The sequence below is a fragment of the Cetorhinus maximus genome, chromosome 3 (assembly GCF_964194155.1).
Source record: "Cetorhinus maximus chromosome 3, sCetMax3.hap1.1, whole genome shotgun sequence".
Classification (NCBI taxonomy): domain Eukaryota; kingdom Metazoa; phylum Chordata; class Chondrichthyes; order Lamniformes; family Cetorhinidae; genus Cetorhinus; species Cetorhinus maximus.
Genome location: NC_135881.1, coordinates 67,748,030 through 67,772,285, shown reverse-complemented (window position 1 = coordinate 67,772,285; position 24,256 = coordinate 67,748,030). Strand labels below are relative to the sequence as shown.

Below are 24,256 nucleotides of genomic sequence, written 5' to 3'. Positions count from 1 at the left end.
TCTTTACTTGGTGCCGTACCATTATTCTGGCAGCGTGAGGTACTGGGTACACAATGCTATCATTTTACAACTTTGCCGTGCAGCTTATTCACATAAATGTAGGTTGCAACACTAGTCAACCATAGAAATAAACTTATATCTGTGTTAGGTCATTTTCATTATAATTTTATGTCCTGTCACTTTGTCATATTTAATGTTCTTAGTTTTAAATCCATTACATTGGTGTGTACTAAATGCCGATATTCAATAATCTATCAAACTGCTATCTGGCTATTATCCTTCTAGCTGAATCCACGCCTATCGATGCAGTTAGCAACTCCACACAATTCTGTAGTATCATCAAAATTAGAATTCCTATTTAAATGAAGGTAGTGAAAAAAAACAAAAATTTGAGAACTGATTTCATCAGAGCCCAAATAATAATTGCTCCTCATCCCAACAAATATTTATTTGGAAATACGTTTAAGGATTGGCTTGGAAGTAAATACTGCCCTAAGCATTTTTATTAGCAGAGTACAAAATGTCAGGGCTAACTTTGTTTCAGTCCATTTTATTTATTCCATCCCTTCCTCAACTCATCTGATATTGAAGCCGTTACCCATGCCTTTGTACCCACGCTGCGACAACCTATTTGCTCGTGATACAGACATAAACAGAGAGAAGGCCCGTATTACAAAGTTTATTTATATAACTATCAAGTAGATAGGACAGCAAAAAATAATCAGTGTTCTGAAGAACAAAATATTTCATGAGACTTGAACACTGATCATGAGTTATAATTTACTTTGAAAGATGCACTCAAATCTTATTTTTTGCTATATATTTGTACAGCATGCAAAATGGGGCTAATGAAATGGGTTACGTATTGTATACCATATGAATTCTGCAGACTTTAAGCAGTATATAATTCATATTGTATGTACAGCCAACTTTTTGATACAGATTTCTTTCATTTTTGCTTAGGAATCAAATTGATTAACTGTGCCCAGAACAACAGAGACGTAAATAAAGAGCTAGAGATAAAATGGTGGGAATTTTAACCCCCCACCATCCCCCTGTCACTGCCCCGCCCCACTACCCCTACAAAAAAGAAACAGGTGGTTTAGTGGGATATAAAAATGTTTAAAATCTGAAACCCGATCACAACCTGCCTCGAACCAACCCAATTGTTTTGACAGAGGTGGGATGGGGGTGGGCAGTCAATAGTGTGCAGGACGCAGGTTGGTCAATTAAATATTATCATTAGGCTTGTGTGCCAGACAGTTAACCACCACCAGGTTTCCCAGGCCTCAGGAAAGTTGGTACCTAAAGAGGCGAGGACTGCCTGATCCAGGAGTCTTTTCATGTGACTGCTGGATCAAATTTATCTGCTTCTCCCAACCTTGCAATCAAATACCCCACCCCCAACTCTTCTGATCGCACTCTGCTCCACCCCCACCCAACTCTTTGGATCTTTGTGTTTCATATACTTGCGATGTGGTATATCTTATGGAGAGGGACAGTAGCCTGACTCAGGTAGTTACTTCAGACTGGTTTATTTACATTAAATAGTAGGCACATCTCCCCTGCTTGGTCTGCTCTACAGAGTCACTAGCACATAACTGCTGATGTCACTTTTATGTCATGGCCTACATCACCTTTACCATAACTATTCTATTAATCCATTACACTACACCTCCCCCCAAGTATAGTATCAACTTTTTAAATAAGAGTGTGAACTATTTCCAAACTATTTACATTGCATTTACTTTAAACCATTTACATTACATTGGCTCTGCTTACCTCCTGCCCCAGCAAAGTCCCCCGGTCAGAGGTTGAGTCTCAGTGGTGCCTTCATCACTCTCTCAGACCACATTGTGGTGACTGCTACACGGGGCAAGTGGTCTGGAACTGGGCCCAGGGGTGGGTCAGCAACATGCAAGCCACTTGAAGTATCTTTGGGGTCTCCATCCCACATCGTGAGGTAATTGAAAATTTGCATTCTCATGGATATCAGTGAAATCAGGGCTCTCTTGCTGCATTGGAAAGTACTAGGTATGACGGTGGGTGTTCCCTTCTGACTTATGATCCAAGATCCAAACACTTTGGCCCAGAGTTAAGGGTGCTAGGGTCTTGGCCCCATGTCTGGAGTTGTATAACTGTTGGGGTAGAATTTTCCCCTCGTCGGGGGTGGGGTGGTTGTGCGGGGGCAGGATTGGGTGGGCGCGGACCCAATCGGTGCCCCCAATCGGGTCCATGCCGCCATTTTACGTGGGTGGGCCAATTAGGGCTGTGCGCTCCATGTGCGGGCGGGGGGAGGGGTTGCCTGAGTTGGGAGTGCACTCTTCCATGCATGCGCGCGAAAGAGCGCAGAAATCTCCCTGAGGCACAGAGATAAGTTTGAAGTTTTAAAAGGTTAATGAAGTGGAGAAATAATTTTTATGACATGTTCCCTCATGTGAAACTGCCACATGAGCTGGGACATGTGCATTAATTTTAATAAAAATTTGTGTGAAAATTTAAAATCATTCATGAAACCTCATCCCATCCATGAATGAGGTTCCATGAAAAATGCGAAGGCCGCCTGGGCTTTTCACCTGCCCACCAACCTTAAGGTTGGACGGGCAGCTCAGGTAATTGCTTAATTGCCTTTTTAAATGGCCATAAAAGGCCTTTGGCAGTTCTGAACTGAAAATCTAAATGACGCGGGGTGACGTCGGGACGCACGCCCAACGTCACCCCGCATCATTTTATACCTCGGTGAGTGGGCCCCGCCCCTGCTCACCAAGCCGAAGATTCAGGTGTTGTTTCTCACAGAGACCTGTCCCCTGTTTCTCACCCTCTTGTGGTCAGCAGGGGTAACATTAAGTTGGAGATTCCTTGGCAGTAGAGGAACTTGCATCTCTAGAGGTCGACCCATGAACAATTCAGCTTGACAGAGTCCATTGGTTAGAGGCGTAGCTTGGTAATGCAACAGGGCTGATTGCCAGCTAGAATTCTTAGGCATCAGGATATTGATGGTCCTGACCGCTTGATCAACTTCCCTGTTAGCTTGTGGATGGAGAGGGGAACTGGTGACATGGGCGATCCTATTGTTGGCAGTAAATTTCCTGTAGTGATCTTTAGCAAATTGTGGACCGTTATCTGAGATGATTTCATCAGGAAAGCCTTGTGTACAGAAGATGTTGTAAAGCGCCCTGATCACCGACTCAGCTATAGTGGTGTGGAGTCTGAGTATTTCCTGCCATCTTGAGTAGTAACCTACGGCAATGAGGTATGCCTTGCCCGGTAACCAAAGAGGTCGAACCCCAGTTTCTGCCAAGGTCGGTCTGGGAAGCGAGTTGGCACCATGGGTTCCATGGGTGTCTGGCTGTTAATTCTGCAGGTGTGGCAGGACAGAACGACATCTTGGACAACCGGTGTAATGCCCGGCCAGCTCACAGATTGCAGTGTGCATGTTTTGCACTTTGCAGTTCCTAGATGACCTTCATTGAGTCTGTGAAGAATTTCCTCTCGCATGGACTTAGGAATAACCAGGCGGTATTCAAGGACTAAAAGGTCATCCACTAAAGTTACGTGCTTGTGTTGCTTGTGGTATTTACGGAGGAGTTGGTCTGCAGGACTATATTTAGGCCAACTTTTCAAACAGAAGTCTCGCATTTGAGCACATTCTACATCCTCTTTTTGTGCTCTTCGGACATCTTGGAACTTTGTGGTGGATATCAGCAATAAGTTAATTCTTGTTGAAAAGAATGCTTCCATTTCTGAAACAAGTGTGAAGTCGAGGGCAAGAGCTTGGTTCATTGTGGCTCTGGAGGGAGCATCAGCCGTGCTTTGTGACTTTCCTGGAACGTAGGCAGATGTGTATTGATAACTTATCAAGTGAAGGCGAAACAATTGAATGCGTGGGGAAATTTTAATGATCTCTGTGGAATTCAACAGGATAATGAGGGGTTTGTGATCAGTCTCTGTGTGGCAGGGTAAGCCCATCAGGTAGTCAGAGAACCTCTCAATGACCCATGTGACTGCCCGTGCTTCCTTTTCAATAGTGACGTAGCATCATTCTGTTTTTGTTAACGCTCTGGAAGCTTCCTGTCACCATTTTTCTGGAGTTGGATGAGAATGGCACCAAGGCCAGTTGAGGATGCATGAGCAGCCAGTACTTTGGGAAATGTTGGATCATAATGTGCCGGCACATCTGAAAAGACTAGCCTGTCTTTAATCCATTGAAAGGCATTCTTTGTTCAATGCCCTGTACTGGTCACCTTATTTAAGGAAAGATGTAAATGCATTAAAAGCAGTTCAGAGAAGGTTTACTAGCCTAATATCAGGAATGGGTGGGATGTCTTATGTGGAAAGGTTGTACAGGTTAGGCTTGTATCCACTGGAATTTAGAAAAGTAAGAGGTGACTTGATTGAAACCTTTAAGATCCTGAGGAGTATTGACAGGATGGATGTGGAGAGGATATTTCCTCTTGTGGGAGAACCTAGAACTGGGGGTCACTGTTTAAAAATAAGGGTCATTCATTTAAGATGGAGATTAGGAGAATTTTTTCTCTCAGAGGGTTGTGAGTCTTTGGAACTCTCTTCCTCAAAAGGTGGTGGAAGCAGAGTCTGTGAATATTTTTAAGGCAGAGCTAGATAGATTCTTGATTAACAAGAGGGTGAAAGGTTATCGGGGGCAGGCAGGAATGTGGGGTTGAGGTTATAATTAGATCAGCCATGATTTTATTGAATGGTGGAGCAGGCTCAAGGTGCCGAGTGGCCTACTCCTGCTCCTAAATTGTATGTAAACACACTCTGCTTAGAGAACTGAGTAGTTAATTAACTGCTTAAATCTGTTTTTTCTAGCTGTAGTTTAGTTTACTATAAATTCAGGATTCTTTAGTGCAGCTAAGGTAAACGAGTGTAGCTTTGAAAATGAGCGCATACCTAGGAGTTTGGTGACTGGGGGAGTTTAAAGTGTTAATCTTGTTCTTGAAAAATCTATTCTAGTCTGTAATCTGCAGTAATTGGAAAGTACTGTGTAAGTAGGCTAAATTTCTTACTTTCTTCCAGCCTTAGGCAGGGTAAACACAACCTGCTGAGAGAGCTGAGTAGTTAATTAGCTAAAAACAAAAAGCTAAAAGCTACTGCGGATGCTGGAAATCCAAAACGAAAACAGAATTACCTGGAAAAACTCAGCAGGTCTGGCAGCATCGGCGGAGAAGAAATCAGTTAACGTTTCGAGCCTTCATGGCCCTTCGGCAGAACTGAAGCATAGTTAGAAGAAGGGAGAAATATAAATTGGTTTAAGGTGGTGGGGGGGGGGGGGGAGGGGTGGGGGGGCGGGGGGGAGAGAGAGACACATTGAGGGTGTGGTGATTGTGGAGATGAGCAGTTAATCAAAAGATGTCACAGACAAAAGGGTCAAAGAGGTGTTTTGTCTGAGAAAAGTGCTAATTAAGAATGGAGGACAGGATATTCAAAGTACAGCTCTAGTGGGGGTGGGGTGGAAAGGCTAACAAGGTTTTAGTTTTAGATTTAAAAATAATGGAAATAGGTGGGGAAAGAAGAATCTATATAAATTATTGAAAAAAAAAGTGGGGGGGGGTGGGGGGGGAGAAACGGGGTGGGGATGGGGGGAGGGGGAGTTTAAGATCTAAAGTTGTTGAATTCAATATTCAGCCCGGAAGGCTGTAAAGTGCCTAGTCGGAAGATGAGGTGCTGTTCCTCCAGTTTGCGTTGGGCTTCACTGGAACAATGCAGCAAGCCAAGGACAGACATGTGGGCAAGAGAACAGGGTGGAGTGTTAAAATGGCAAGCGACAGGGAGGTTTGGGTCTTTCTTGCGGACAGACCGCAGGTGTTCTGCAAAACGGTCGCCCAGTTTGTGTTTGGTCTCTCCAATGTAGAGGAGACCGCATTGGGAGCAACGAATGCAGTAGACTAAGTTAGGGGAAATGCAAGTGAAATGCTGCTTCACTTGAAAGGAGTGTTTGGGCCCTTGGACGGTGAGGGGAGAGGAAGTGAAGGGGCAGGTGTTGCATCTTCTGTGTGGGCATGGGGAGGTGCCATAAGTAGGGGTTGAGGAGTAGGGGGTGATGGAGGAGTGGACCAGGGTGTCCCGGAGGGAACGATCCCTACGGAATGCCGTCGGGGGGGGTGAAGGGAAGATGTGTTTGGTGGTGGTATCATGCTGGAGTTGGCGGAAATGGCAGAGGATGATCCTTTGAATGCGGAGGCTGGTGGGGTGATAAGTGAGGACAAGGGGGACCCTATCACGTTTCTGGGAAGGAGGAGAAGGCGTGAGGGAGGATGCGCGGGATATGGGCCGGACACGGTTGAGGGCCCTGTCAACGACCGTGGATGGAAAACCTCGGTTAGGGAAGAAGGAGGACATGTCAGAGTTAATTAGCTCACTGGTTGAATCTGGTTTCTCCAACTCCAATTCAGTTTACTGTAAATTCAGGTTCTTTAGTGCAGCTAAGGCAAACAAATGCAGCTTTGGAATTGAGTGCATACCTGGGAGTTTGGTGAATGGAGGAGTTAAGTGTTAATCTTGTTCTTGAAACATCTAGTATAGCCTCTAATTAGAAAGTACTGTGTAAGTAGACCAAGTTTCTTGCTTTCTTCTGGCCTTGGGCAGGGTAAACACACAATATAAACAAGTAAACGAGGGTAAATGAGTGCAGCTTTGGAACTGAGTGCATACCTGGGAGTTTGATGAGTGGGAGGGTTCAGTGAGGAGGGAAAGGTGGTGTTCCTTTCCTTTTGCTTTTTGTCCCTTTATCACCCTGTAGGAATTGGTTCTTACTACACTACAGGGAAAGGAGCTAGCTGTTTGATGAGTATCTGGTAACTGGTTAAGGTCTGTTCCAATCCCAAGGTTTAAAAAAGTATACGAACTGGTGCTAAAATTAATAAAATATATAAACAAGGAAAATAAATAAGTGAATAATATAATTAAGTAATTAATTAAAACATATTAACAATGACAGACAGGTGATGTGTCAAGGCTGCAGCAAGTGGGAACTCCTGAATGCCAGTGTGATTCAGGGCAAACACGTCTGCAGTCTGAGCAGCTTTGGCTCAGAGTTATTGAGCTGGAGGCTGAGCTGCTAACACTGCGACACATCAGGGAGGGGGATGTTACTTGGATGCTTTGTACCAGGAGGCAGTCCCAACCGTTAGGAGAGGGTCTTCTGATTTGATCAGTGGTCAGGGACAGGAGGGTGTGACTGTAAGTGAGGTAGGTAAGGGGACCCAGAGGGTAAGAGTTCAGGAGTGTCAGCCTCTGCAATTGTCTAATAGGTGTGTAGTTCTCTCAGCTTGTTTGGATGAAAGTAGGGGCTACAGGGTGAATGAGCAAACTAACCATGGCACCATAGTCAGGAAGCCATTCAAGTGGGGGGAGCAAAATGGAATGTAGTGGTAGTAGGGGACAATATAGTGAGGGAGATTGACACCGTTCTCTGCAGCAAAGAGCGAGCGTCCAGACAACTGTGTTGCCAATCCAGAGCCAGGATTTAGAACATCTGCTCAGGGCTGGGGAGGAACTTGAGGTGGAAGGGGGAGGATCCAGTTATGTTCATCTAGGTACCAAAGACATAGGTAGAATTAGGAAAGAGGTTCTGCATATAGAGTACGAGGTGCTAGGCACTAAATTAAAAAGCAGAACCTTTATTAGCTGATGTGCAAAATGGCACAGGGTACATAGAGAGATTAATAAATGGCTCGAAGACTAGTGTGTATGGGTTCCGGTTTGTGGGTCACTGGCACCAATACTGGGAAAAGTGGGGGCTGTACTGGGACTAGTGCTCTGGTGAGCTGCATAACTAGGGAAGTAGGGAGGCTTTTAAATTAAATAGTGGGGGCAAGGGATCAAATTTGGGAAGATGTGGTAAATCAGAGAGTAGGGAAAAAACAAGAGAGAAAGATATTAATATGGGAAATGATAAACAGACTATGACAGGAAGGGACAGGGAGTACAAATCTAAGAATAAATCAGCAGATGAGGCTCGAGGTTACAAAAATAATAAAAGGACAAAACTAAAGGCTCTGTATCTGAATGCACGTAGCATTCAAAACAAAACAGATGAACTGAGAGCACAGTTAGAAATAAATAAGTATGATCTGATAGCCATTACCGAGACATAGATTGGGACCTGAATATTGAATGGTAGGTGACATTTAGGAAGGACAGAAATCTAAGAAAAGGTTAATTAATGATGGTATTAGCACATTAAAGTGGGATGACGTAAGTTTAGGAAACCAGGATCTAGAAATGGTTTGGGTAGAGATGAGAAATGATAAAGGCAAGAAGTCACTTGTGGGAGTGGTGTACAGGCCCCCCTAACAGTAACCATACACTAGGGCTTGGTATAAAGGAAGAAATAATGGAAGCTTGTCAGAAAGGTATGGTGATAATCATGGGGAATTTTATAGGTTGGGAAAGTCAGATTGGCAAAGGTAGCTTAGATGAGGTATTCATAGAATGTTTTCGCAATAGTTTGTTAGAACAGCACATTTTGGCAACAATCAGAGAGCAGGCTATACTAGACCTGGTATTGAGCAACGAGATAGGATTAATTAATGACCTCATAGTGAAGACATCCCTAGGTAGCCGTGATCATAATATGACTGAATTTTGGAATCAGTTTGAGGGCGAGAACAGTGGGTCCAAGACTAGTATTTTAAACTTAAACAGCATAGAATGACCAAAAGACTGATAAGGAAGGAAAAAATAGAATGAGAGAGAAAGCCAGCTAGAAATATAAAGACAGATGGTAAGAGTGAGCATTGCTTCTATAGAAAGGGAATTAATAATGGAAAATAAGGAGATGGCAAATGAATTGAACAGGTATTTTGCATCAGTCTTCACGAGTAACATCCCAGATATAGCTGTAAATCATGAAAAGGAAGGAAGGGAGGAACTTGGGAAAATTACAATCACCAGGGAAGTGGTACTGTGAAAATTGTTGGAGCTGCAGGCTGACAGGTCCCCAGGTCCTGATGGATTTCATCCTAGGGTCTTAAAAGAAGTGGCTGGTAAGATAGTTGATGCATTGGTTTTATCTTTCGATAATTTCCTTGATTCAAGGAAAGTTTCATTAGATTGGAAAATAGCGAATGTAACTCCTTTATTCAAAAAGGGAGGGAGACAGAAAGAGGGAAACTACAGGCCAGTTAGCTTAACATCTGTCATAGAGACAATCTTTGAAGCTGTTATTAAAGATGTAGCAGGGCACTTAGAAAAATTAATGGTAATCAGGTAGAGTCAACATGGTTTTGTGAAAGGGAAAACGTGTTTAAACAACTTATTGGAGTTCTTTGAAGAAGTTACATATGCTGTGGATAAAGGGGTTGTACTGTATTTAGATTTCCAGAAGGCAGTGGATAAAGTGCCACATCAAAGCTTTCTGCAAAAAGTAAAACCTTATTGTGTAGGAGGTAACATGTTGGAATGGATAGAAGATTGGCTAGCTAACAAGGATGTAAATGAGTTGGAAACAATTCAGAAAAGGTTTACTGAACTAATACCTGGATTGGACGAGTTGTTTTATGTGGAAAGGTTGGACAGGCTAGGCTTGTATCTGCTGGAGTTTAGAAGAATATGAGGTGACTTGATTGAAACATATAAAATCCTGAGGGGTCTTGACATGGTCAATGTGGAGAGAATGTTTCCTCTTCTGGGAGAATCTAGTACTAGGGTCACTGTTTAAAAATAGGACAGAGATGAGGAGAAATCTTTTCTCTCAGAGGGTTGTGAGTCTTTGGAACTCTTTTCCTCAAAAGGTGGTCGAAGCAGAGTCTTTGAATTTTTTAAGGGAAAGGTAGATAGATTCTTGATAAGCAAGGGGGTGAAAGGTTATTAGGGGTAGGTGGGGGTTGAGGTTACAATCAGATCAGCCATGATGTCATTGAATGGCGGATCAGGTCCGAAGGGCTGAGTGACCTACTCCTGCTCCTAATTTGTATGTTCATATGTATGTTCAAATGTCCTCATTCATATGAACTTCCCGAACCTTGTGGTCATGCTCTTCCCTTGTGGACCCGTGGATAAGGACATCATCCAACGTTGGTCTGTCTGCGTGCCCTTAAGATTTTCGAATGTGTGGGGTAGGGGCAGTGACTGCTTCTCAAGTGTCACCATCGCTGCCCTTTTCTGTTGGCCTCCTGTACGTTTGCACTTTCAGTGAGCAGCAGCACATATTAGAAATCAGGTGCATCACAATTTTTCAACCAGTTTAATTTATGGTTGGTAAACATGAATGCCTGGATTTCTGATATGTGCTTCATTACTCTTCTTCTTATAACTGCTTATGACCAAAAAGGAGAAGTCCATACAGAACTAGAAGTACAATGATAGAAAGAGGGCTTCATGTTTTAGGATTTTTTGGTCATTTTGTCATAAGAAGGATTTGGAAACCAGATACATTTAGATTTTCAATCTTTAAAGCAAAGTATCTTTAAGACAAGATTTAAAAAAGAACTGTGATGTAGGTGGCTAACCTACTAATGAACTGAGTATTAAAGTTTCTTCAAAGACCAAAAATAAGATGCCTGTCTCAGGAATTCATATACACATCAAACATAGAACTGAATTTTAACTTATTTACCTACTGGCAATGAGGCAGCCCAGCAGTATGTGGGGAACTTGGAAGTTTTGGCAGTGCATTCGTCAGTGGGTTTTTATTGAAGCCAATGTTTTTGCATCTGACTTCCAGGTTTCCCAACTAATTAGCGTGAGAGGGAGTAATGATGACTCACATCAGTCTATTTCAGCTCAACTATTTAAAGCAGGAAAACTGATCATAAATCAGCTGGCCTCAGCAGACTGCAGGTGGGACTTTGATACGCAAACAGATGGGCATTGGTAAATTGCTGGGCCTGGTCAAACAATAGCAGGCAGTTCATTGTGTTACTGAGTCCTGGGACAATTAATTGTGTTACTGGATCAGACAACAATTAATTGTATTACTGGGTTCTGTGACAATTGATTGTGTTACTGTGATCTTAAGAAGGCCCTGCCCACATGTAGACATTTAAAAAACAAGAAACCGCTGAGATGGCAAAAAAGCAAGGTCGAAGGCAATGATGTGATAATGCAACAACGACCCTATATAAGCTGGCGTCCGCACAAGCAACTATGGAAAAAACAAGACGACATCGGGTCTGCAGACAAGCAGGAAGCGACAACTACACCGGACCTACACCATCGCCGGAAGACCACCCAAGCGGGTGGTAGTAAGCAAATATATAACTTGATTTAATTAAAGAACTTACACTGTTATAAGGAACAACAAATTAGGCATTGATTCAACCAATCTAATCTGTGCAGTCTACATTTGTTCCCACACATCTTGGTCATAATTCTAGTGTCCAAGCACACCTGAGGCATGTTGGACTTTACCTGCGGGCCACTATCCGTCCCACCATGCCTCTCTAACCAGTCTGCAGATTCAAAGTTCAAACTATGGGTAAGTTCAAATAAAGATTCTGCAAGGAGCTGCTCCTCCAACCACAGGCCGGTTCTCTCCCGCCAGTTTTCTTCTCATTTCTATTGCTCACAGTGACCCTCCATAAAGGATGCCCCTTCATCCTCTCAACACACTCCATTACTCTCACTCATAGGTTTTTTAATTCCCTCTTTGCAGAAGAACACAGAGAGAGGCTGGGAACCATAGATGGCCCTTCAGCCATTTCCATGCTAACACCTGTGGAAGAGGAAGCGCTGGCAATAAGCCAAGTTTTGGCAAGCCTGGCCATCAGAGTTGGAGAGTTGGGGGTCTCCCAGCTACAGGACGATAGAATTAAATATCATACAGCTGTAAATCATTCCACATGACATGCAACACTCACTCATGTTGACTTGGTGCCAGCGGTCAGAAAAATATGATCATGTGCACACTGATGATTTAGCACTTGACAGTTCTAATTCATGTCTTTTATTTCCCAGAGGCCCATTGAGTGTCAAGCAGGACATAGCGCAGGAGAAAGACAAAGACTCCTCAGAGAAGGTCACTCACTCTGATGAAGCACTGTCACAGGATTCAAGCAGACCTGCCACCAGCTCAGATGCACAAACCTCAGTGGCGCCCCAATGACATGGTATCTTACATATTGCAAGTGAGCAAGAGCAGATGACAGAGACAGCAGCAGAGAGTGTCTGTCAGACAGCATAGAATGTTCCAAGTTCTGCTCAGTTGGGTGCAGATACTGAGCCTTGGGAGCCCTCTATGTACAAAATAATTCTAGAACAGTAGCAGAAAATGTGTCAGGTCCTGTCAGCCTTTCTAGCTGCAATGTTTGTGATTAGAGAGAAATATAAGGAGTCCGTCTCCAACTTGAGTGCCATGATGTGCTCTGATGTTTAAATTCATGAAAAGAATGACCATCTGCATGGAGTATCAGACATGGCAGTCAAGTAAGTACATGCTGGTTCAATACCTCACTGACGTGCAGCCAAGTTCTCTCCGACTCATTGCTAGCAGGAACCATGTAGGCCAAAAGGGGAAAGTTGGAGAAAGCGTACATCGAAGTGGGGACTCTTCCACTTTGCATCATAGCATTCCCCCCATCACTCCCCCCAGTTAATGTCTCACGTGGTGCTTTCTGTCCTGATGACCGAGTTGGCCCCTGCACAGGTGCAGGTAGGGCAATCTTTGGCAGCGCCCCTCACAGACTTCAAATCCTGGCCAACTTTGGCCAAGAGCATCTAAACAGTCAGAGCAGGGATACAAGCAGCTTGCTTGTAGCTCTGCTGAATCCAAAGGAGTTGCAGCATATAGAAGTGATAGAAAAATGAGGACTTAGGAATGTAATTCAACACAGGTATGCACTTGGGAGTTTAACGGCAATTGTTATTTTCTGTTTAATTTTTAATGTATGATTAAAATTATTTGTTTGCTCCATTTTTCCTATTGCCCATTTTTGCCTGCTGACTGGCTAATTGCCTTCTGTCTCATGAAGGATGGCAGGACAAGAGCTAAAGATGAGCAATAGTCGTCTGTGAAAAGTATCAATTGTTGAATCTCGGTCTGTCTTATGTTAGAGGTTGGGGGAACCAAGTGGGTACAGAATTTGGCTGCCAGGCTGTACTACTTCAACTGCATTCTGGTAGAATCAGGCCACCCCAGACAGCTATGAGTGCAGCTGTTGGCACCTTCCGCACGTCACATTCTTCTCCTTTTCCAAGGAGGCAGTGCACTCAGCATCATCTTCTTCCTGAAGCTCCAGTGTGCGCTGCTGTGCTATATTTTGCAAAGCGCATTACACCACTGTCATTCTAGATATCTGAGCTACTGCATACTGAATAAAGCGGACATTCTGATTGCTTGTTTGATGACAGCTCTGGTGGTCAGATGGCTTTGATATCTCTCCTAGGCATCACTTTGGGCTTAGATGTCATCAGCGACATCTTCAGTGGGTAGCCCACATCTCCAAGTAGACATCCACTAACTCTGCTTTTAAGGTATGAAGATTTAAGCTACAGATGGTTTAAACATCCACCTCTTGATTGCCAGGCCCTTCCCTCACGTAATCCAATCCCTGTGCCCTCCTTCTTTTAGATACACAAGAACAAGATATGGAAGAAGAAAAAGAGACTGACAAAGAAGAAGCACCATCACTTTGTCATTTGCAGCCACCAGCTCATACTTCAGAGAGTAGCTTAGAGGACAGATCTGCATGTGGTGAGACATGGGGCACGAGTGGTGTGCAACCAGGGAAGGAGACAAGGAGAGCACTGGTGCCAGCTCACCAGAGTGCGAGGTCGCAAACAAATTCTGCTGCAAAGGACTCGGATGAGGACTTTCATGTGACAGAAAGATGCTGATGCATGTGCACACAGAACGCACACCATCAACATCCTGGGGATCACCATTGATCAGAAACTTAACTGAACCAGCCACATAAATACTCTGGCTAGAAGAGCAGGTCAGAGGCTGGGTATTCTGCAGTGTGTAACACACCTCCTGACTCCCAAAACTGATTCATCATATACAAGGCACAAGTCAAGAACATGATGGAGTGCTCTCCACTTTGCTGGAAAGGCACATCTCCAATAACACTGAACAAGCTCAACACCATCCAGGACAAAGCATCCTGCTTGTTTTATACAGCATCCACCTTAAACATTCACTCCCTCCACTATTGGTGCACAGCAGCAGCAGTGTGTACCATGTACAAAATGAGCAGTAGCAACTTACCAATGTCACTTTCCAAACCTGCAAACTCTATCACCTAGATGAATAAGGCAAGCTGGCACATGGGGAGACCACCATGTGCAAGTTCCCCTCCAATTCAGACACCATCCTGACTTGGAAATATATTGAGTTCCTTCATCATTGCTGGGTCAAAACACTGGAACTCCCTCACTGGCAGTGATAATAATTGGCTTCAAATACGTTTTAAAATTTGTTTCCTTCCGCAAAAATGTAATTTGTTCAGGTGCTTGGTACCTCTAGGCACAATGTTTTCCAATTCTTTTTCAGAAATAGTTAAAATTTAATTTTGATGAAGGTTTTTCAAACAGGAGTTGGTGCCTAATAATTTAATCAGCTTTGGTAGTTATGCCTCTATATACGTTATTTCAGATAACTGTTTCACAAGTTACTCTCACAGCTTTATATAACTTTCTTCATAGAATTACATAGAACTTTACTGCACGTAAAACCCACCAGCTTTATGGGAAAATATTACGGATGCTGGAAATATGAAATAAAAACAGAAAATGCTGGATATATTCAGCAGGTTTATGTTGGTGTTTAAGCTCCCTGCATGAGTCTCCTCCCGCTTTCTAATTCATGCATTTTACCCTTTTCAACACTTGCTGTCCCAAATCTGGGAGGGATATGTCGGCACAGTAGTACAATGCTGAAAGGTTAATATGAAAACGCTGACAATTTACATACCTGATACTTGCGAAGAGAGGAGGGACACATATGCGAGCGCCGCAACTGTTATCACAACCACTATTATATATTTGAAAACTTTTTGACTGGTTACGTTATGTGACTTTGTAAAGTGAAGGTTTGTTATAAATTTGAGCGGCTTCCACATTTTTCGTGGTGGACCTGTTGCTTCATCCCGCCTTGCCCTGGTCTCGCTTCATTTTCAGCAGCTGCTGCTCCTCAAAAAATAACATTCCTCAGGCTGGAACGCCGGGTGGTTCGGTGTCTTAGCAACGCCTTATGAGAATTCGGACGGCATTATCACGGCCAGTCACACTTTGTTCTCCCGTTAGGGTGCGAAAACATTGGGAGGAGTGTAGGAGTAAGTACATCATGGCAATTGGTATATTTTTATGACTGACATCTCTTACGGATTTGCTATGTTCTACAATTTCGTTCCAGTTACACAATCATACAGTGTACCAAATGGCTACGCTTCCTCAATTAAATACCTAAAATCTACGTGATCCGCTTTGGCTGCAAATGTTTTGCTCCAATCAGTTCTTTTCTTTCACCTTTACATAATTGCTAATGAGGTTCCATGGTCATTTCGGAAGGAACAATAGATTGGATGTTGTTGCACTTAGTCATGGTTGTGTGGTTGTTGGGTGGGGTAACGAAATACAACACAATCGATATTATTTCACCCTAATTGCATTTATAAGTGTAATCGTTGTAGAAGCAGGTAATGCAGTAATTCCAAAGGCAGAATTTGAAATGAGGAATTATACATTACTTTACAAGGAGATAATATTTATACAAACAAGGTAGCCCCCAAATGGGAATAAAAAATCCATTTTATAAGTCACCACTGGCAACTTCAGTGTTCATCAGCACCGTCAAAGCAGTGGAACACAGAGCCTATTCAACAGGTTGCAGAGGAAATTAATTTCTTACTACTTAGCACAAATATATAAAATTATACAACATGTTGAATTTGATGACAATGGCTTATTCAATATTGTATGGCAGCCTATACAACACGGAGTAGTCAGGTCATTATTCCTCTACAAATTGTCTGAATCAAAGCTGTTAAACCTCAGAAAGCAAACATACTATCGAGCAGTGATGACTCATAAAAATACAATTACTTGTACAACATGAGAGATACATTGCAATACATGCAGGCAAGTGTGAGGGATATCCAGAGGTACAAAGAATAGAAGCAAGGCAACTTACAAAAAATGAGTTAATTCCACACATGAAGGCAATTGAGTAACTTGAGTGAAGTTATGATAGAGTTACGCAGGTCTCCTTCACAAGTGAAATAAACTTTAATTCTGTTTTTGTTTTGGATTTCCAGCATCCGCAGTAGCTTTTTGTTTTTAAACTTTAATAAGGTTTGTTTTGTGTGGTTGATTTGTAAGATATTAATGCACTTTTATAAAAAAAGTAGAACAGATGTAGAACTGGTTTAACTAGACAAAAATTTACTGATAAAATAAAGTTACAATGTGCAAATGCACATTTATAAAAGGCTCACAAAATATCTGCACTGCATGCAAGAAAGAGTTAAACTATACACAATGTCAGCACACTTTTATGAATTGCACAATTTACTGTATTTTAGAACATTTTATGGGACCAGTTCATAAAGGTAGTGTTAAAATAAATATAAATGATATTCATGTATTAGAGAACATTCAATCCCTGGGAGTGTTTAGAAAAAAAAACCAAGGGGCTTATAAAGATTAGAGTAAATCTAGACCAATAAATGCCAATAAATCTAGAAACTGCATTACTTGTAACTCAAAGGTATTAAATTTTATGCAGTATCAACCTATTTGCATTAAATACTATATTTAAGACTTGCTTCTTAATGGCTGCTGGTAATGTGCTGCTACATGTGATTAGAAATTAAACAGATTTTTATTCAAGGCATATACTATAACTCATGTATTGAAGAAATTTGAGGTATAAGCATTTCTAACAGTTGTAACATTTTATTGCAAAATGTTAAAAAATAATTTACTATTTCCAACTTAAAAGAAATATCGGTTACATTGTCAATAACAATGGAAAATGAGTGTTTAAAAACATATTTGCCCTAACACCCACTCATTATTAAGCACAAGATTATCATAAGTGCTGCAGCGCAATGCTTTTATATAGTAAGGCACTATATTTTAATGAAAGCAGCACTGACACTACTTTAAATCAGTTTCTCATCCATTTTTTTTACCATAAACGTGTGCCAATGTTTACTGTAATAACTCATAGAAAATGATCCAATTACTGATTTGCTGCAGCTGAACTTGCTCCAAGAATCCAAACTTTTCTTAAATGTTAATTTTGATTCCTCATTTAGATCACAAGAATTCAGTAATCTTCCAATAGGGAACTAGCAGATCAAGTATATATAATTTGGACACAAACATATAATGTCAATAACCACCTATTGTGGTTTCAGGAATATTGGTAGCATGCATGTCTCTGGTCATGTTTGATTTCTCTTTGAGCTTGGCCTGTAGCAAGGTATGCTCCACAACTCCAATTCGAATATCCATCTGAGTTGTCTCTTGTTTCAGTTTAGTCAATGCTTGTTTGATTTTCACTAATGGAGCTGAAAATAATAGTGACAATTAATGTACAGAGTCATTCCATTTGGCTTATAACTTTATGCAAGTATATAATCTTCAGTGTTTCACCACTATGTTGCCATAAATTTCATGTGTACATTCAAATAAATGTTCCACAGACTAAATGTTAATATAAAACTGCCTTAAACCTTCATGAGTAATAAACAAGAGGGTAGGTTGGTCAATATGAGCTTGGAAGAATCCCCACAGAAGGGAAAAATACTCAAAAGAGCATCTGAAGATGATAATGAGACTACAGAAGGCAAATTGGTCAGGGTTGAACACTGAAGATTGCTATCCTGAAGTTTCCTTGGTTCATGCTCTTGAGGAAAAATCAAGAGAAATTTCTCGAATATTGCTTGCAGGAAATGTGTCAACTCTTTGAAAAAGCTATCCATTCAATCTGCCATATCCTATACCTTTTTTATTCTTTTTCACATAACTATCTTCTACTCCTTTTAAAGATAGTGAAATTTGCTTTCACCACTGCTTCAGCTAAATATTCCATGCCCTAACAGCCCTCCGACAGGAACAAATTCTCGCCTCTCCCTTTGGTGATCATTGAGAGTTACCAAGATTTATGGTATAATTTGAAAAGATTATCTTTCTGCCATTTACTCACCTCCATCAGTCATGCTGCTTCCCTTTTCTTCCATATCTTGTTTAACCTTTTCCAACTCTTCACTTATCTTAAAAGATTACACACACAAAATATTGAAAAATATACCTGTAGAATGATTTTTAATAATTGAAATGATATAAACTAGTTTTCAAAATCAAAAGGAGTAATAAAAAAAGCTAGTTGGCCTGGAGGGATTGAAAACCCTCAATTTTTAAATTCTCTACTTTTACTACCTTCTTCTCCTTAAGACATCCTTTCATACATTTTTCATATAATCATCAAAACACCCATTCTTCAAGCATGAGCAACAAAGTGAAAAGCTATCAACTATTTCTCCACAAGGGGTAACACCGCCAAACAGAATCCTGTTGTCACTGCACAGCTACATATATATGCATTTTCCAACAGGTCACACTAGGGCTAGGATTTTCTGGCCCCACCATGGCGGGACCCGCCACAGAGAGTGTGGCAGGCCAGCCATAGCAGGACTGGGCGAACCAGGACGTGGGCAGGGTGGGAAAATCATGGCCTAGGTCATGATCAGTAGTTCAAAGTCCTATCTGATTTTTTTCTGCATTAGCTAAGGCCACTGAGACAAACCTTTGATGCACACACAGTTGGTTGTTGAGATCAACTATTTTAGGACAGATTACGGATTAAAATTAGCACCTGGTCTGAAATGCACATATAACATAGTGCGTTTTCTTACTGAGGGAAGGGGACCAAAATTTTAAATAAACGAAAGCCATTAGGAATCGGTTTCCTAAAGGAAAATAATCTTTAGATCAAAATATAAACTTGAAAACAATTTTTCAATTGATAGTAGTTCTACCTCAGACAGGAGTCTAGTCCGTTCTGTTACGCCCCCACTTCCTTGCTGGTATCGGTCTTTGGCCTACAAGAAAAGTAAACTGATTTACAAAACATTTATGAAGAATCAAGGTCAAGAACTGGCACATTAAAGAGAACATTGGAGATTACCTCATTCAGCTGGGCCTGAGCAGCACGGAAATCCTGAATCAAATTCTCCAACTGGTTGTTGACATATTTCTCTCTGCTGCTGACCTTTTCTAGTGTTCGACTAATCTCATCTTGAAGCTTATCCAAGTAACTCTGTCAAAAAAGAAGAATTCGATGAACATGAATCAGCTAGAAATAAAGAAATCTTAAATACAAAGCAAGTGCATTACCAGTAAGCAAAATAATTTGAAAGGATGCACATCTTGACCAAATAAATCACTAATTAGGTGGCTGCAACACAAGTGCTTTTGTGTAAAACCGCTCTCCAATGAGTATTCTGTTTAGTTCATTTAATTCAGTTAACTTATTTGATTTGGGGAAAAAAGTAAGTTTTATTTCATTTTGTGTAAAGTTTGAGAAAACATTATTTTCAAGAACTCAAGTAGCTTTAATAAATGGACAAAATATACAAGCTTGCATGGAAATGTACACCAGTACAAATCAGTCTTTTAGGAGAGGAAAAAAGAATAAGATTTTAAAAATCCAGCAAACTTTCACAAAAATAAAACAGGAAGAAAATGATTAAATAGATTTCCATTTTACAGCGCTTCAGTCAGCTTTGTTTGCTGTGCCAAAGTGGCCTGTTGCATTTGCCAGCATAACAATAGTGACCTGTTGTAAAATGTTTTAGAACATTGAGATTGTGGTGCTAATTAATATAAGTTGTTTCTTATTACTTCCAATATCTTTTACCTACTGACTAAGTTCGCCAAGTCCAAGCACATTTCTGCCAGACTAGCTTGCCTAAAACAATGAGGAATTTATCACCAGGAAGTAATCATTTTAAATGCATTATTTATAGAAAAATAATGGATGACTAACAGCAAGCTAAAAGAGACATAAATTCAACTAAGAGACTCTGATGATGCTATACCTCAAAAAATGAAGCTCAAAACGTTGTACCACAGTATCATAAGTAGCAACATTAAATTTATAAGGACTGAGGAAAAACAAAAATGCAAGTGGTCAACACATAGGGTAAATGTCTTGATTCCACATTATTTGTGAATGCTCAAGTGGTGCAATAAAATTGGAAAATACAAAGTATAATGTAGGAGATAAACTACAAGTCAAAGTGTCAAGGGGTTTGGATAGGTACCAGACATGCTTTAACCACAGAATTAGCTTTGAATCAGCCATGTGGCATCTGGAAAATCCTCCTGGTAGACCAGCACAAAATAAACAACTATTCAGCAGATGTGTGGCATCCTCAACAGGAGCTACCTGTATGGCTGTTTCAACAGTCCTCATGTATGTTCATTTGCCATATATCCTACCATCCCACAGCTAAAATGATTGAGCTTGCGCTAAAGGTGCTGTGACAACCTGTAGCCAGGCAATCTTTAATCAGGCTGATTGATAAATGAGGGGTTTCTTAAAGAGACTCAGCTCGTCCACATTCTGTTCAATATAATGAGGCAACATTCTCTATGGAGACAGATTGTCACATTGGCCAGATTGGTCTGCTGATGAGTTGGTGCGAGGCGCTTCCTGTATATTATTGAAAAATTGAAGATGTGACATTGCATTGATTTTCTCAAGAAGGTTCTATGCTGCAATCTGATGCCAGTATTAGGAAACCATACATTTGACAGGATTGGTTGCCATTTGTTGCGTAGTCATAGTTCCTAATATTATTCTCTTTGTCTGCTTTAATTGTACATCTAGTTTAGCATTGGAAAAGTTTAACCACAGGAACACAATGTTCTCCAACTGAGTAACTGTCACCTAGCATTGAGCTATACAATGTTTTAGATCCTTAACTTGAGCCTGCAACCTTATTTAATCTTTGTGAGTTAAGGGTTATGAATGAAGACATGTTTGAGTTGGAATAAAGTGGTACCTTTGTCTCTTTCAGAGACATTTCAATTCCCTCTTTATGCTGGTGCATTTGGTCAACATGAATTCTCCAATCCTGTTAAAGCAAAGTCGTTTATATTATTACATATAAAAGTAAACATCTCTAAGACACTATTTGTACTATTTATAGAAAAATAACGGATGGCTAGCAGCGAACTGAAAGTACACAAAAATTCAGTTAAGAGGTTCTGACAAAAAAAAAGTGATTCTCAAGTAAGTTACAAACAGCAACAGAACCCAGATTTAATTATTGTCTTAAACTTATCTTCAGCATGTTTTCTATCTTTTACACATTGCATGAATTCATTTTTCATTTGTTTTCTTACATTGGCAAAGAACAGGTGAATTATCAAAATATAAAATTCATTGATCACTCAATAGTCTAACATCCAGATATCTTATTATTGCATTAACATTTCCAGTGGAAACCGAAATTTGTTGAAATAGATTTTAGTTTATTTTTATCATAGTGAAACCATAGCTTTTAGAAACATTTGAAACTGCTTGTAAAATTTGTAATATATTCTCACCATTTATTATTTCCACTTTTACTAAAGTTGTATATAGGGAAAAGTGCACTTACTTGGTGCTGACATATTCAAACAGTTAACTAAATGGTTATGTTCCTCTGACCCAACTTCTCTCAATGTCACTTCTATATCATACGCTTTTTCACTCCTCAGTGTCAGCTCAGCTACATGTACCGGGGGAGTTAGAAAGTGTTAGTGAGGAAATTATTCACGTAGCAACAGGGAGCAAGAGGAATGGAAAGCTACCTAGAGAGGCTTCAGGAAGAAAAACTGTCCATAGTTTCGGAGTCATGGGATGCAAAACTCTGAGGCATCTATGGAATATAGGATCTTTGTGTAGGCTCTGAGCTCAATCCTGAGAATGTCCAAGTAGCAGCACTCTCGCCCAAGTAGAAGTTTGAGAGTTCAAGTCCCACTCCAAGTTTAACACAAAGCTGGCGCTTCAGTGCAGTACTAAGGGAGTGCTGCACTGTTGGAGGTGTCATCTTTCCCATAAGATGTTAAACCCTTCCTGTCCTCTCGGGTGGACATAAACAATTCTGTGGCATTATCTGAAGGGCAGAGCAGTTCTCCCATTGTTCAGGCCAATATTTATCCGTCGACAACACCCAAAACAGATTATCTGCTCACTTATTTCATTGCTGTTTGTGAGAACTTTCTGTGCACAAGGTGATTGCCAATTTCCCTACATTACAATGGTGACTGGACTTCAGAACTACTTAAAGTGTTTTGGGATGACCTGAAGCTGAGAGAGGTACTAAATAATTACAAGTCTTTCTTTTTATCCCAACATTAAGATTTGCATATTTTGAATCATCTTGATTATACATCTTCAAATTCTCTCACTGGCAAAGTCTATCCTTGTTTGCAGAAGAAGATAACAATGAAACAAGATAAAAATCAAACTCATTTGAGAGAGTTTGTAAAAATGTTTAAGCAGTTGGTTCTCAGTGTGCATTATTGATATTTAAAAGTTTAAATGTTCAAGATTTCACAGAAATAATATTTTACAATATTATTCACGTGGAGATTTATATCTGAGGAAAGACAGCAAAACAATTTGCCACACAAATGGACAGTAAGTATAAAAGAGAAATATTAAGAAATTAAAGCTTGTGATGGATATATTTACTTTGCAGAGGAGGTATCCCCGCAGTCCTGGTCAATATTTATGCCTCAATCAACATCACAAAAAACGATTCAATAATCATTAGCAAATTGCTGTTTGTGGGAGATTGGTGTTCACAAATTGGATGTCACATTTCTTACATTACAACAGTGACTACACTTCAAAAGTGCATCATTGGCTGTAATGCACTCAGGCGCCAAATAAGATGCAAGACTTTCTTTCTACAAAGTACTTCATCAATCGTTAGTTCATATATCTTTATACTATCGTTAAATCCTAAAAACCATATTAAAATTATAACACGTCATTTCTAAAAAGTGTTCACAAATACTGTGATTATCAGATGCACAGAAAAGTAATAAAATATTGAAGTTCTAACCAGTGCCTTTGATTACATTTACAGATCATTTTTGTGGTGCACATTGGATCACATTCTGAATATTTCATTAGTTAAACATACAAAATGGAGAAATTCCAAAAACTGGAAGCCCTGGTAGCTAATGATAAGCCCAACTTATGATCTCCGTAAGCATGACCCAGACCTCCCTGTTGCTTGCCATTTCAACACACCACCCTGCTCTCATGCCCGTCCTTGGCCTGCTGCAATGTTCCAGTGAAGCTCAATGCAAACTGGAGGAACAGCACCTCATCTTCCGACTAGGCACTTTACAGCCTTCCGGACTGAATATTGAGTTCAACAACTTTAGATCATGAACTCTCTCCTCCATCCCCACCCCCTTTCCGATCCCCCTTTTTCCAATAATTTATATATATTTTTCTTTTCCCACCTATTTCCATTATTTTTAAATGTATTTCCATCCATTGTTTTATCTCTACCTTTTAGCCTATTTCGATCCCTTCCCCCCCACCCCACCAGGGCTATCTGTACCTTGCTTGTCCTGCTTTCTACCCTTAATGTCACCATTAGCACATTTCTTAGCTAATATCACCACCGTCAACACCTCTTTGTCCTTTTGTCTATGACATCTTTTGGCAATCTCCATCTATCACTGGCCCTCTATCCAGCTCTACCTATCCCACCCCTCCTTAAACCAGCTTATATTTCACTTCTTTTCCATTTTTCCTTAGTTCTGGTGAAGAGTCATACGGACTCGAAACGTTAACTGTATAAACCGCAGATGCTGTCAGACCTGCTGAGTTTTTCTAGGTATTTTTGTTTTTGTTTTGGATTTCCAGCATCCGCAATTTTTTGTTTTTATGATCTCAGAGGTTGCTTTCACAACTGAATTTAAATAGCATACCTTGTTGTCAGTTCGAATGGTAACTTTAAGTTGTGGGAGAACTCGTTCCACTTCTAGATTCCATTCAGCAGCATCTGTTGTTGATTCTAAAATCTCTTCTGGTTTTGTGGACTCCACTCCCTCCTAAACATTAAGTGCATACTTTAGTAAATGCAACAATAAAATTATTTTTCTCTTTCCTGACCCTAGAGCATTAATATGATTTTCTACAGAAGACCTAAGAGAACAGTCCAAAGTGACAATTGGTTTGATCTTTGCTTCCTCTCTATGGGCAGGATTTTTCAGTTGGCATGCGGGGGCAGGCCCAACATGCCGACGTGTAAAATGATGCGCAATGACA

The 24,256-nt window shown here is 40.7% G+C and overlaps 2 protein-coding genes across 3 annotated transcripts in view; both read right to left on the bottom strand.

Annotated features, from left to right (window-relative positions):
• Positions 1–15,431, bottom strand: part of LOC144678700 (zona pellucida-binding protein 2-like) — a 95,683-nt gene extending 80,252 nt beyond the window's left edge. For both annotated transcript variants that reach the window (XM_078538503.1, XM_078538505.1), the window contains exon 1: positions 14,876–15,431. In XM_078538503.1, the coding sequence (XP_078394629.1) occupies positions 14,876–15,023 (148 nt within the window). In that variant the 5' untranslated portion in view covers positions 15,024–15,431. The remainder of the gene's footprint in view (positions 1–14,875) is intronic.
• A 1,594-nt stretch (positions 15,432–17,025) lies between these two features.
• ift57 (intraflagellar transport 57 homolog (Chlamydomonas)) overlaps positions 17,026–24,256 on the bottom strand; it is a 34,252-nt gene continuing 27,021 nt past the window's right edge. Inside the window, exons 6-11 of the mRNA XM_078538506.1 lie at positions 23,917–24,039; positions 20,979–21,050; positions 19,097–19,228; positions 18,948–19,010; positions 18,116–18,182; positions 17,026–17,477 (exon numbers count right to left, since the gene is read on the bottom strand). Coding sequence (XP_078394632.1) covers positions 17,299–17,477; positions 18,116–18,182; positions 18,948–19,010; positions 19,097–19,228; positions 20,979–21,050; positions 23,917–24,039 — 636 coding nt within the window. The 3' untranslated portion in view covers positions 17,026–17,298. The remainder of the gene's footprint in view (positions 17,478–18,115; positions 18,183–18,947; positions 19,011–19,096; positions 19,229–20,978; positions 21,051–23,916; positions 24,040–24,256) is intronic.